Raw genomic sequence first — 13,602 nt, 5'->3', positions numbered from 1 at the left:
TTAACATTTTTATATCAAAGGACATTTGCTTAGCCTTTTTTTTTTTTTCCATTATGAGCAGCGATACATTGAACATTTTTGCATATGTTTATTAATAAACATTTAACGTTTATGTTGGGTGTATGCTTGAGAGTAGAATTGCTGGGGTATTTTTATTTTCAGCTCTACAGTATTTATTGCTTCTTCAAATATGTTATTTGTTAGGATTTTTAAAACTGAGATGAAATTTACATAACATACAATTAACCATTATATAGAGTGTACACCTTAGTGGTGTTTAGTGTGTTCATAATGATATACATCCACCATCTCTCTCTAGTTTCAGATCTTTCTTGTTACCTGAAAAAAAAAACATTTCTTTCTTCTCCCAAGCCGTGATAACTACTAATCTGCTCTCTGTCTCTATGGATTTGCCTATTCAGGATATATCACATAAAAGGAATCATGTGACTTTTTTGTCTGGATTCTTTACTTAGCATAATGACTTTGAGGTTCATCCAATTTGTAGAATGTGTCAGTACTTCCTTCTTATGTCTGTATAATAATTCTACTGTGTATATATGTGCCACAACTTGTTTGTCCATTCATTCATTGATACACATTTGGCTTACTTCCGTTTGGCTGTTACGAATTATAAATAATGCTGCTATAAGCATTTGTGTAGAAATATGTTTTCATTTCTTTTGGATGTATACCTTAGGAGTAGAATTGCTGATGCTTGTTTTTGATAGTTTCTCATTTCTTCCTTGTAACTTTTTTTGATACATCGGATTTTTTTTTTAAACGTTCTCCATTTGGTAATTCCAGTGTCTGAAATCCTTGGGTATGTAAATGGTTTTTTGTCTCTTCCTCATTGAGGTTTGTTTTCATTTGCATTTGTTCTTCGATTGCAAGTTTATATTTGATCTTAATCTGTTGGAATCTTAAGGGCCTAAATTGGGGATTCTTTGCCCCAGAGAAAATTTCTTTTGCTTCTGCTAGTTGCTAGGGTGTACCACTGAACTGGGAACACTTCACCTCCTTTTCTACATGTGTATTTCTAAAATGGATCAGACCCTTACCAGCCTAATATGGCAGGCTCTGGTTCAGCACCCCAGGTTTGCTGCTGACCCAAGGCTTTCTAATCCATTTGAGGATTGAAAATGGCCCTCTGGGTAACCTAGTTTTTCACATTTGCTCACTGCAGACTTGTGTCCATTCACTTTGTTTTTTTTCTTTTTGAGACTGGATCTCGCTGTGTTGTCCAGATTAGAGTTCAGTGGCTATTCAGAGGAGCGGTTATAGCACACTGCACCTTTGAACTCCGGGCCTCGAGGAGTCCTCCTGCCTCAGCTTTTTGTGTAGCTGGGACTTCAGGTGCTCACCACCACACCTGGCTTCAGTTCACTTTTTTGTTTTTGAGATTGCTAGACATCCAAGAAATAGGAACGATGTGTTAAACTGCTTTACCTAGGAGCTAGTTATTTTGTGGTGGGAGGGCAGGCCATTTTGACGAGCTTAATGAGTAGAAGATACCTTTGTAGATCTTCCAAAGTTTCTTGTAGGTAAAACGTGCGTTTAGCAATCTGAAAAATTTTCTTGAGGAAATTTAGATTGGGAATACCTTTAAAAGGCAATACATTTGTAAAATGCAGTGGTTAAGAACAACCATTGTTCTCTTCTTGGACGTTCATTGTATAGGTGTTAGATTTTTTTTGTTGTTAACTATTCTCTGGTTGTAAGCAGAGGATAAGATCTAAATAATTTATGCCATTTCATAGTTATGGCTTCACTTTATATTGGAGTGAAATAAAAGAATGAATATTCCAGGCATAGTGGCTCACACCTGTAATCCCAGCACTTTGGGAGGCCAAGGCAGGAGGATCACTTGAGTCCAGGAGTTTGAGACTAGCATGGACAACATGGTGAGACTCCATGTATTCAAAAAAATTTTTTAAAAATGTAGCTGATTTTGTGGTGGCATGCATCCATGTATCCTCCCACTTGGGGAGGCTGAGGTAGGAGGATCGCTTGAACCTGAGAGGTTGAGGCTGCAGTGAGCTATGACTATGCCACTGTACTCCAGCCTGGACAATGCAACAAGACCCTTTGTCAAAAAAATAGATATATATAGAAGAAAAATGACCCTTGTTTAGACTTTCCTAAGGAGATGTAAATTTTGAGAAATAATAGTTATTATGACTGCTTATATGTGCTAGCACTGTGCTAGATGTTTACATGTTTAATTCTTACAAATACTCTATGAGGTAGGTGTCATCCCCATTTTATACATGCAGGAAAAGGTATAGGAAGTCAAGTATACTTTTGTAAGGTCACAAAGTACGTAATAAAGCTAGGATACAAACCTAGGCAGTGTGACCTCAGAATTCATGTGATTAAAATACTGTTCTTTGTCACTGTAGTGAGAAAGTTTAGAAGTAGCAAATCATGGTTGACTTAAATGGAGTATTCCTAATGGTTTTCTTAATTTTGAGAAAAGTGAAATACTAATAGACACATTTTAGTAACTTATGCTGGATAGTTTGTTGTGGTTTTCTGATTTCATTTGTGTCCCATTCATAAGCCGTTTTAGGGGACTGTATTCCATATTAAAACATTCTTAAACTGAAATTTACCCTTTATAGCCAAAATGTATTTCATTGTACCATTTTTTTTTTTTTTTACCACTTTAACATCTTTATTGAGTTCTATTTTATACAACATAAAATTTACCCATTTCAAGTGTATAGCTTAATGAATTTTAGTAACTTAAGTGAGGGATTCAACTATCACTGTAATTTAGGTTTAGAACATTTTTATCCCCTCAGTAAAATCCCTCTTGCCTGTTTACAGGAGCTTCCCTTCTCACTGTCAGCCACAGGTAACCACCACTAATCTATTTTTTTTTTTTTTTTTTTTGAGATGGAGTCTTGCTCTGTCGCCCAGGCTGGAGTGCAGTGGCACGATCTCTGCTCACTGCAACCTCCGCCTCCCGGGTTCAAGTGATTCTCCTGCCTTAGCCTCCTGAGTAGTTGGGACTACAGGCGCCCACCACCATACTCAGCTAATTTTTGTATTTTTAGTAGAGACGAAGTTTCGCCATGTTGGCCAGGCTGGTCTCAAAGTCCTGACCTCAGGCAATCTGCCTGCCTCGGCTTCCCAAAGTGCTGGGATTATAGGTGTGAGCCACCATGCCCGGCCTTTATTTTTTATCTCTAAAAATTTGTGTTTTTCTGAACATTTGTATAAATGGAATCATAAAATATGTGTTTTTTTGTGTCTGGCTTCTTTCACTTAGTGTAATGTTTTTGAGGTTCATCCATGACACAGCGTGTTTCATTAGTTTGTTCTCTTTTGTTACCAAATAGTATTAATTCCATTCTATAGACAACATTTTATTCACATACTGTTTTAAAGATATATATTTCTAGAGTGGATGAGACATTTACCAACTTTGCTAAGTATGGTATAGTATAGTGGTGACTCATTTTTTTTAAATTAATTAATCCACCAATTATGCTTTGTTGTAATATGGTAATGATTTCACTGTTTTAAACTATGATTCTATCCAGGGACTATTGTTCCTTTACTAAATGAACCTAGATGGTTGAACTTGAGTTCTTGTTTCTGCGTTTGATAATTTTTCTTTCTCTTTCCCTGTTTACCATTTGTTTTTGCTTCTTTAAATGTACCTACCTTTAGCAGCCTCCCTGCAACACTTTTTTGAGATGGGAGTTTTGCTCTTGTTGCCCAGGCTGGAGTGCAATGGCGTGTTCTCGGCTCACTGCAACTTCTGCCTCCCGGGTTCAAGCGATTCTCCTGCCTCAGCCTCCCAAGTAGCTGGGATTGCAGGTGCCTGCCACCATTCCTGACTAATTTTTGTATTTTTAGTAGAGATGGGATTTTACCATGTAGGCCAGGCTGGTCTTGAACTCCTGACCTGAGGTGATCCACCCACCTTGGCCTTCCAAAATGCTGGGATTACAGGTGTGAGCTACTGCACCTGGCCCCTCCAACACTGTTACAGTAAAAAGATCTTGACTGAATCCTAAGAATATTTTCCATCAATAAAGCAAGAAGAAAATATGAACATTGGGGCGTTAATTTTTGGCCACTTGGATTCCCATTTGTGGCTTTCCTAATTTTTAAGCTGTTTTCCAGGCCCCTGCATAAGAGAGACGTTATGGGTTTTTCTATTTCTGGAATCAATTTTATTCTGCTGGCGATCAGCACTTTTTTATGAGGTATTTGGGATACAAAGATGGTTAAAACACTAGGCTCAAATTAGAGTTAGACATATCTAAAAAAAAGGCAGGAATAGTAGTGCATGAGTGATATACCTTTAGTAATTAACATCCCTTATCCATTAATTATTAAGCATTTGCACAAAATTTTGGTAGACTTTTTTTGCAGTCATGAGCATGACATTTTTCCTTTTAAAGTCATGTTGGAATTTAAGTTATAGTATGTTCTTTATTACAAAGATTTACTAAAAGGCTTTGCTTACATGGCATGTTTAGAAAAAAAGCATGAAAACTACTCTCCTGAAACTCATTTTCTGTTTAAACTTTGATGTTAAAGGTGCTTCTCAGAATGACGATGGCTCCAGATCCAAGGATGAAACAAGGTAAGCATTCACTGATTGCTTACCGCAGAATGCAGAGAGATAGATTTCCTAAATACTCATTTTAGTATAAACTTCAGGTTCATGATACAAGAATAAATGAGTGTCAGAAAGAATTCAGAACTGAAGAAGGGAAATATTTGTGAAAGATTGAAGGCTCTTAGCTTATTGGATTACAGCTATCTGGAGTGGGCTATGGATAACCAAATTGTTGATACTTCTTTTACTTGTAGAAAATATACTGGCACCTTTTCAGAGGCAGGACATTCTAAACCCCAGAGCCATCATTGGGCTGTTAAGTTTCTTTTTCAGAAAAGCTGAGATAGGAGCTTTACACGTATGTGAAGGTCACTACTAGCTGTGGTATCATCTGGGCCTTCATTAGAAGGGGTAGAGCTTTGTACCAGTTGTTTGCTGTTAGCCTAGGTTTAGCACTTGCATGTATCTATCTGTCTTCAAGTTTGGACCTCAATGTGGGGAAAAGAAAGAGCGATCAGATTGTACTGTGTCTATGTAGAAAAGGAAGACATAAGAAACTCCATTTTGATCTGTACTAAGAAAAATTGTTCTGCTTTGAGATGGTGTTAATCTGTAACTGTAGCCCCAACCTGGTGCTCACAGAAACATGTGCTGTATTGAATCAAAGTTTAATGGATTTAGGGCTGTGTAGGATATGCCTTGTTAACAATATGTTTGCTGGCAGTATGCCTGGTAAAAGTCATCGCCATTCTCCATTCTCGATTAACCAGGGACACAATGCTCTGCGGAAAGCCTCAGGGACCTCTGCCCAAGAAAGCCTGGGTATTGTCCAAGGTTTCCCTCCACTGAGACAGCCTGAGATATGGCCTCGTGGGAAAGGAAAGACCTTACACCCCCAGCCCGACACCCGTGAAGGGTCTGTGCTGAGGAGGAGTAGGGAAAGAGGGAGACCTCTTTGCAGTTGAGATAAGAGGAAGGTTTCTGTCTCCTGCTCTTCCCTGGGAATGGAATGTCTCGGTGTAAAGCCGACCATTTGTTCTATTCTGATAGGAGAAAACCGCCCTGTGGCTGGAGGTGAGATATGCTGGCAGCAATACTGCTGTGTTACTCTTTGCTACAGTTAGATGTTTGTGTAAAGTGAAACATAAATCTAGCCTACAAGCATATCCAGACACGGTACCTTTCCTTGAACTTATTCATGATACAGATTCCTTTGCTTACATTTTTCCCTGCTGACTTTCTCCCACCATCACCCTGTTGCCCTGCCACACTCCCCTCTCCAAGATAGTAAAAATAGTGATCAATAAATACTAAGGGAAATCAGAGACCAGCGCTGGTCTCTTGGGCCCACTGTTCTTTCTCTGTACTCTGTGTCTGTGTCTAACTTCTTTTCTGAGTCTCTCGTCTCCACCTGATGAGAAATACCCACAGGTATGGAGGGGCAGGCCCCCTTCATCTAAAAGGTGTTGAAAGCCTTGGGCTATGTGAATTAACTTAGACTGCTTATTGGTTATCCTGGAAACTGGTAACAGCAGATAAAATTAGGAAAGGAGATGATTCTGCTTTTAAAGCAGTAAGTGGCATGTCGTAACCACAGAGTGCAGTGATTATAAAATTCCATTCGATTCTTTGTTTTTCTCAAATTGCATAAGCAGTGAGTAGGAAGAAGATGATGAACCACGGGAGGAGGAGTCAGAAGGGGAGAAGAATGAGAAAAGTAATGTCATAGACTGTAAGGGAAAATTATCCACAAAGGTGGGATATTACAGTGTCAGATGTTGCAGAGGAGGATAGGTGAAGCAAGTAGAACAAAATACTGATGGTTGTTGAAGCTGTCTTGGTAGGTACATGGGAGTTTATTATATTAGTCTATCTGCATTTGTCATCTATGGGTTTTGTTTTTGGTTTTTTTTGGTTTTTTTTTAAACAGAGATTCGCTCTTTCACCTAGGCTGGAGTGCAGTGGCATGATCTCAGCTCACTGCAACCTCCATCTCCCGGGTTCAAGTGATTCTCTTACGTCAGCCTCCTGAGTAGCTGGGACTACAGGACACACCACCATGCCCGGCTGTTTGTATTTTTAGTAGAGATGGGGTTTCGCCATGTTGGCCAGGCTGGTCTTGAACTCCTGATCTCAAGTGATCTGCCTGCCTCAGCCTCCCAAAGTGCTGGGATTACAGGCATAAGCCACTGTGCCTGGCCAATATATGGAAGTTTTGGTTTTTTTTTTTTTTTGAGATGGAGTCTCACTCTGTCACCCAGACTGGAGTGCAGTGGTGCGATTTTGGCTCACTACAACCTCCGCCTCCAGGGTTCAAGCGATTCTCCTGCCTCAGCTTCCCGAGTAGCCGGGATTACAGGTGCCCGCCACCACACCCAGTTAATTTTTTGTACTGTTAGTAGAGACGGGTTTTCACCATGTTGGCCAGGATGGTCTCAATCTTCTGACCTTGTGATCTGCCCTCCTCGGCCTCCCAAAGTGCTGGGATTACAGGCATGAGCCACCGTGCCCGGCCAATATATGAAAGTTTTCATAATAAAAAGTTAAAGACAACTTATCAAGATCTTTAGGAAAATCAGTTTGTAAAGCTGTTGTGTCTTACCTAATAGATATCTACCTTCACATTTTTATGACGAAGAATCATCTAAACTAGTCTCACAAGAGGTAGAATTTTAAGGAGCAGTAACTTCTTGCCTAGAAAATAACAGATACTTTTATTCTTCACTGTGATTAAAATTAGTGGGGTCGGGCGTGGTAGCTCACACCTGTAATCGCAGCACTTTGGGAGGCTAAGACAGGAGGATCACTTGAGCCTAGGAGTTTGAGACCAGTCTGGGCAATTGAGTGAGACCTCATCTCTACAGAAAACAAAACAACAACAAAAAAATTAAAATAAAAAACAATAGTTAGGCCTGGTGGCGCGTGCCTGTAGTCCTAGCTGTTGGAGTGGGGAGGGCGCCCAAAGTGTGAGGATCACTTGAGCTGGGGAGTTCAGTGAGCTGAGATCATGCCAGTGTACTCAGCACGATGACAGACCCTGTCTCAAAAAAAAAAAAGCAATAGGACAGGTTTAAAAAATTACATATTTATCTGTAGACTGAAGTCTCCTATTATGTCTCTTATGTCTTTTTTTAGTATGATTATTTTTAGTAGAAGATTTCTTGAATTCCTGAAAGTTCCCCCATAAAATGTTTTAGTATTTCAGTTTGCATTGGTCATTAACCTCTTCTTTTACACAATAAACCTGCATCTTTGCATTAATAAGTGGGTATGTGATCGAATTTTATATGTTGATTAAAAGGTTCTGTTATGCCAATGTGTTGTTGCTTGCTTGTTTTCTGCAAGTCTCTTTCTTACAATATTTTCATCAAACCACTTGTACTCTGGACATCTTTAAATATCTTATAAAGGCATTGCTGGATCCCCTACTTAATGCTATTTCATCAGTGCTTTTTATCTTCCTACGTGAATCATTGTCATAAATAATTTGGGGAACAATGTCTTCTAGGTTTCTGAGACTGCCTGACAATCTTTGAGTACGTCTTTTGTGTTAAGCATAAGTTCCTGTGCATCAGCTTTTATTCCAGAGCACACACACCTTTGAGATGATGGGTTTGAAAAGCATTTTGTAAACTGTCAAATGCTGTTTAAATGTTACTACACAATTATGAGTAGTAGTCATAGCTGTGACTGCCTTTTCTCCTTTGCTTTTGTTTGCAGATTTCATGACTATAAAACTAAAAGGCAGGGCAGTATATATTTAGTGGACAAGGGCTTCACATCCTTCCCTCCATCCCCATAGTTATCATTTAGGAAGTTTACTAATAGCCTTAGGTTATTTTAGCTTTTGCTCTTAATTCAAGCACTGTCTGTATCATGAATGTATTTGTTGATCTGTTTTCCCCACAGCATGTCAGGATGTTTTATGTTTCTCAGTGTTGTCTTCTGTTCATTCATTTATTTATTTATTTTTATGAAGTACCAAGATGATTGGTGCCTGATTTTCAAGATTTTGTCATTAGATGTGCGTTTTTTAAAATTTATTATTATATTTTAAAGACAGGCTCTAGCTCTGTTGCCCAGGCTGGTCTCAAACTTTTCGCCTGAAGCAGTTGCCCTATCTCGGCCTCCCAAAGTGTTGGGATTACAGACATGAGCCATCACGCCCAGCACATGTGCCTTCTTGATTGTTCCTCTTTGATTTGAATATTTCTTATGACCTTGTTGTACTATAATAGCATTTTGGTTGTCTGAGATTCTCTATCCTGTCCATAACTTATGAACTTATGTGTAGGTCAGATGTATATGTATATTGAAATTAGCAGATGTTTGTAAGATTGTGGAATAGGGGAACAAAGTTATAATGGTACATAATTAGCAGCTAATTGCTTTTTTTTTTCTTTTTTGTTTGAGCCTATATCTCACTCTGTTGCCCAGGCTGGAGTGCAGTGGCGTGATCTCGGCTCACTGCAACCTCCAGCTCCCGGATTCAAGTGATTCTGCTTCAGCCTTTTGAGTAGCTGGGATTATAGGCATGCACCACCACACCCAGCTAACTTTTTGTGTTTTTAGTAGAGATGAAGTTTCACCATGTTGGCCAGGTTGGTCTCAAACTCCTGACCTCAAGTGATCTGCCCACTGTGACCTCCCAAAGTGCTGGGATTATAGCCGTGAGCCACTGCACCCCAGCCAGCTAATTGCTTTTCAAAGCCAATGGTGATGCTGGTTCCGCTGACAATTCTGTATACTGTATGGATTGCCGCATTGATTTTCACAATCTATTTTTAGTTTTAGCCTCACACTTTACTGAAAGAACTTAAACTTATTAAAATAAATAAAATAAACCGCCAGTACTATTTTAGTATGACCCTGCTTCTCAAACTTTAGAGCACATTAGAATCACCTGGTTAATTAGGTTTGGGGTGGGGCTCAAGATTTGCATTTCTAACACATTTCCATGTGATGCTGATGCTGCTAGACCAGAGTCTGCATTTTGAGAACACTATGGTTAGACACACACGTTTTTGCAAATTATAACTCTTATGGGAAATAACAACAGATAATGGAAACAGACTTCTTGTATAATGGAAAATTATATAAGGACTTCCCCAAAGTCCAAGCATGCAGAATTCGCTAGAACTGTCACTCTGTCTTAATCTCATACCCTTTTATTAGAGAGATACTTTGAATCTTTTTTCTTTTTTGAACTGTTGTTGTTTTTATGTTTATTATTAGAAAATAATACATGATTATTTTAAAAGATGTAAATTAAATAGTGTGTAAAGTAAAATGTATAAAGCCTTAATGGAAGAAATAATATTTGACCTAAGACCTTAAAACAGAGTTATAAATTGTATATGCATGTCTTAGAGGAATTGGAGGGAAGAAGGAATTCTAAGGAGAAAGAAGAAAAACAAAGGTGGCGAAAAACACAGCTTGTTTTGTAGAAAATCTTTAATCACAATATTTGGCTAAAGATACAGTAATTTCAAGGGAAAAATGGCATTTGGTGATTTGAGAGTAGAATCAGTCCATTTATATTTATTTGCCCTTATATGATAGACACTGTGCTCAACATGTCTCTTCTTTCAGTTAGTCCTTAAACGTTTATGAATTAGGTACTATTGTCTCATTTTTGTAGGTGATGAGAAAACAGGCTTAGAAAGGGAAAAGAACTTGCTTGAGTTAATAGAGTTAAGTGGCACAGTTGAACCTGGAACTGCCTTACCTTCAGAGCCTGAGCTCATAACTATCATGCTTTATTGCCACCCGAAGTTGGGATACAACTATGTGCTTAGCCATTAATAAATGTTATTTTGATTGTTAGATAGGTTGGGACCAGATGGAGGTTTGCAAGTAAAGATTTATAGAATTTTTTTTTTTTTAATGGAAAGGAATGCCTTTTAAAATAATTTGATTTTTTGTTTTGTTTTGTTTTGTTTTTAAGACTGAGTTTTGCTCTGTCGCCCAGATGGGGAGTGCAGTGGTGCAACCTCGGCTCACTGCAACCTCTGCTTCCTGGGTTCAAGTGATTCACCTGCCTCAACCTCCAGAATAGCTGGGATTACATGCGTGTACCACTAGGCCCGGCTAATTTTTTGTATTTTTAGTAGAGATGGGGTTTTACCATGTTGGACAGGCTGGTATCGAACTCCTGACCTCAGATGATCCACCCTTCTTGGCCTCCCAAAGTACTGGGATTACAGCATGAGTCACCACGCCCAGCCTAAAATATTTGAACAGGAGACTGTGTGATCAGAACTCTGTAGGAAACAGTATTTTGACAGTGGTATATAGTTTGGATTATATGGTGAGTGAAGCTTGAAAGTCCTATATGGAAATTTGTTACAATAATCTATTGAGAGGTAATGAAGGCTAGAACTGAGGCAGTGATGGTGGAAGAGTAGAGGGAGAATGTGAAAGTGGGATCAACAGGACTTAGATACTGAGTGTCAAGAAGCACAGGGAGATAAAAAGTAAAATTGCCTTGGAAAGACAGCAGTATCATCCGTAGAACCAAAACCTAAAAGGGAGGGGAGACCACAGGAAGGGAATGTTTAGAGGAATGGGAGGAACCTGGCAGGGCACAATGGCTGACACCTATAATCCCAGTGCTTTTTGGGAGGCCCAAGAGTGATGATTGCCTCAGCCCAGGAGTTTGAGACCAGCCTGAGGGACAAAGCAAGGCCCCATCTCTACATAAAATAAAAAATTAGCCAGGTAAAGTAGCATGCTCCTGTAGTCCCAGCTACTCGGGAGGCTAAGGCGGGAGGATCCCTTGAGCCCAGGAGTTCAGAGTTGCAGTGAACTGTGATTGTGCCATTGCACTCCAGCCTGAGTGACAGAGCAACACTGTCTTTTAAAAAAAGGAAGATAGGGTGGGCCTTGGGATGGGAGAGTTATTCTAGATCTCTCGCATTTAGTTGATAATTTGATGCTGGAGGATGGGAGTGAGATAAAGAGTAGAGATTGATTTGGGAATCGTTCTCTGAGATAACCTTAGAAATCATGGAGTTTGAGATCCTAGGGAAAAATCTGTGGAGAAAGAAAAGGAGAAGAAGAACACAACCATAGAGACCTATATTTAGTGGATGGTAGGAAGAGGACAAACCAAAAAAGGGATGATGAGAAGTGGGAGTACAAGATTACAAAAGCACTGTCACAGAAATTAAGAGAAAAATGTTTTTTAAAAGATGGTACATTTGGCCGGTGGCGGTGGCTCACTTCTGTAATCCCAGCACTTCGGGAGGCCGAAGTGGGCGATTCATTTGAGTCTGGAGTTCAAGACCAGCCTGGCCAACATGGTGAAACCCCATCTCTACTAAAAATACAAAAAAAGGTAGCTGGGTGTGGTGGCATGCACCTGTAATTCCAGCTACTCAGGAGGCTGAGGCAGGAGAATTGCTGGAACCCGGGAGGTGGAGAGTGCAGTGAGCCGAGATCGTGCCACTGCACTCCAGCCTGGGTGACAGAGCGAGATTCTGTGTCCAAAAAAAAAAAAAAAAGATGGGACATTTAACAGTATCAAACACTGCAAAAGAGAATTAAGTCTTAGATTAATAAGCTGGGGAAAACTGGCTGTTTGGAAAAAGAAAAATCAGGTTAGTGCCTTAGCTTATCCCAAGATGAGAGTAGATTCGATGTTGACTTTTAAATTGATTTTAAAAAATTAAACTAAAACCTCTAGAAGAAAATATGAAGAGTTCATTGCTGAATAAATTTTGCTATATAGAAATATAAAACTCTTACAATTTAAAAATGTAGTATCAAAAGAAAGGAAATATTTAACCAATATGAGATGCTCAGTATTCTCAGATTGTAAAGATGTCTTAAAAATAGGCAGAATTATTCCCTGATGATAGATAAATGTACAAAAAACATATATATATATAGTTCATGAAAGAAACTCAAATGACCTGTAATTATATGAAATATTGTTCATCTTCAATTTAAAAAAGCATTAACATTTTTGCTTACCAAATTGGCAAAGATTTTAAAACTTTGTGGTGAAGTGGGTATTTTTTTTTTTTTTGCGATACACATAGTTTGAAAATGTCCAGCAAATGGGAGAACAGATCAGTTATTACCTTTAAAACTACTTTTTAGGGCCAGGCACAGTGGCTTATGCCTATAATCCCAGTACCTTTGGGAGGCCAAGGCAGGTGGATTGCTTGAATCCAGGAGTTCGAGACCAGCCTGGGTGACATGGCGAAACCCTGTCTCTACTAAAAATACAAAAATTAGTCCAGAATGGTAGCCTGCGTCTGTAGTCCCAACTACGCAAAAGGCTGAGGCAGGAGAATCTCTGGAACCTGAGAGGTGGAGGTGCAGTGAGCTGAGATCATGCCACTGCATTCCTGGCTAGGTGACAGAGCGAAAATCTGTCTCAGAAACCCAAAAGAAACACTATTAAAAAGAAACAATTTAGGCCGGGCGCAGTGGCTCACGCCTGTAATCCCAGCACTTTAGCAGGCCGAGGCAGGTGGATCACCTGAGGTCAGGAGTTTGAGACCAGCCTGGCCAACATGGTAAAACTCCATCTCTACTAAAAATACAAAAATTAGCCGGGTGTGGTGGCAGGCACCTGTATTTCCAGCTACTGGGGAGGCTGAGGCAGGAGAATCACTTGAACCCAGGAGGTGGAGGTTGCAGTGAGCTGAGATGGTGCCATTGCACTCCAGCCTGGGGGACAAGAGCAAGACTTTGTCTCAAGAACAAAACAAACAAAAAAACAAACAAGCAACCAATATTTTTCAGCTTTCAAAATATTTGCATGTTTTGACTTGGCTGTTCTATTTTGTAATCTGTCTAAAAAAGAAATCCAGGCAGGGCATGGTGGCTTATGCCTGTAATCACAGCACTTTGGGAGGCTGAAGTGGGTGGATCACTTGAGCACAGGAGTTCGAGACTACCATGGTCACCATGGATAAACCCTGTCTCTACAAAAAATACAAAAATGGGCGAATGACGAGGTCAGGAGATTGAGACCATCCTGGCTGACATGGTGAAACCCTGTCTCT

The 13,602-nt window shown here is 39.6% G+C and overlaps 1 protein-coding gene across 7 annotated transcripts in view; it reads left to right on the top strand.

The window, feature by feature from the left end:
• The window catches only part of LOC105496239 (itchy E3 ubiquitin protein ligase), a 137,496-nt gene that overhangs the window by 55,236 nt on the left and 68,658 nt on the right, over positions 1–13,602 (top strand). For all 7 annotated transcript variants that reach the window (XM_011766439.3, XM_011766437.2, XM_071079474.1 and 4 more), the window contains one exon: positions 4,561–4,606. In XM_011766439.3, coding sequence (XP_011764741.1) covers positions 4,561–4,606 — 46 coding nt within the window. The remainder of the gene's footprint in view (positions 1–4,560; positions 4,607–13,602) is intronic.

Source organism: Macaca nemestrina, chromosome 15 (assembly GCF_043159975.1).
Source record: "Macaca nemestrina isolate mMacNem1 chromosome 15, mMacNem.hap1, whole genome shotgun sequence".
NCBI classification, from domain to species: domain Eukaryota; kingdom Metazoa; phylum Chordata; class Mammalia; order Primates; family Cercopithecidae; genus Macaca; species Macaca nemestrina.
The sequence above is the reverse complement of the archived record's forward strand: the minus strand, read 5'-3'. Positions and strand labels throughout refer to the sequence as shown.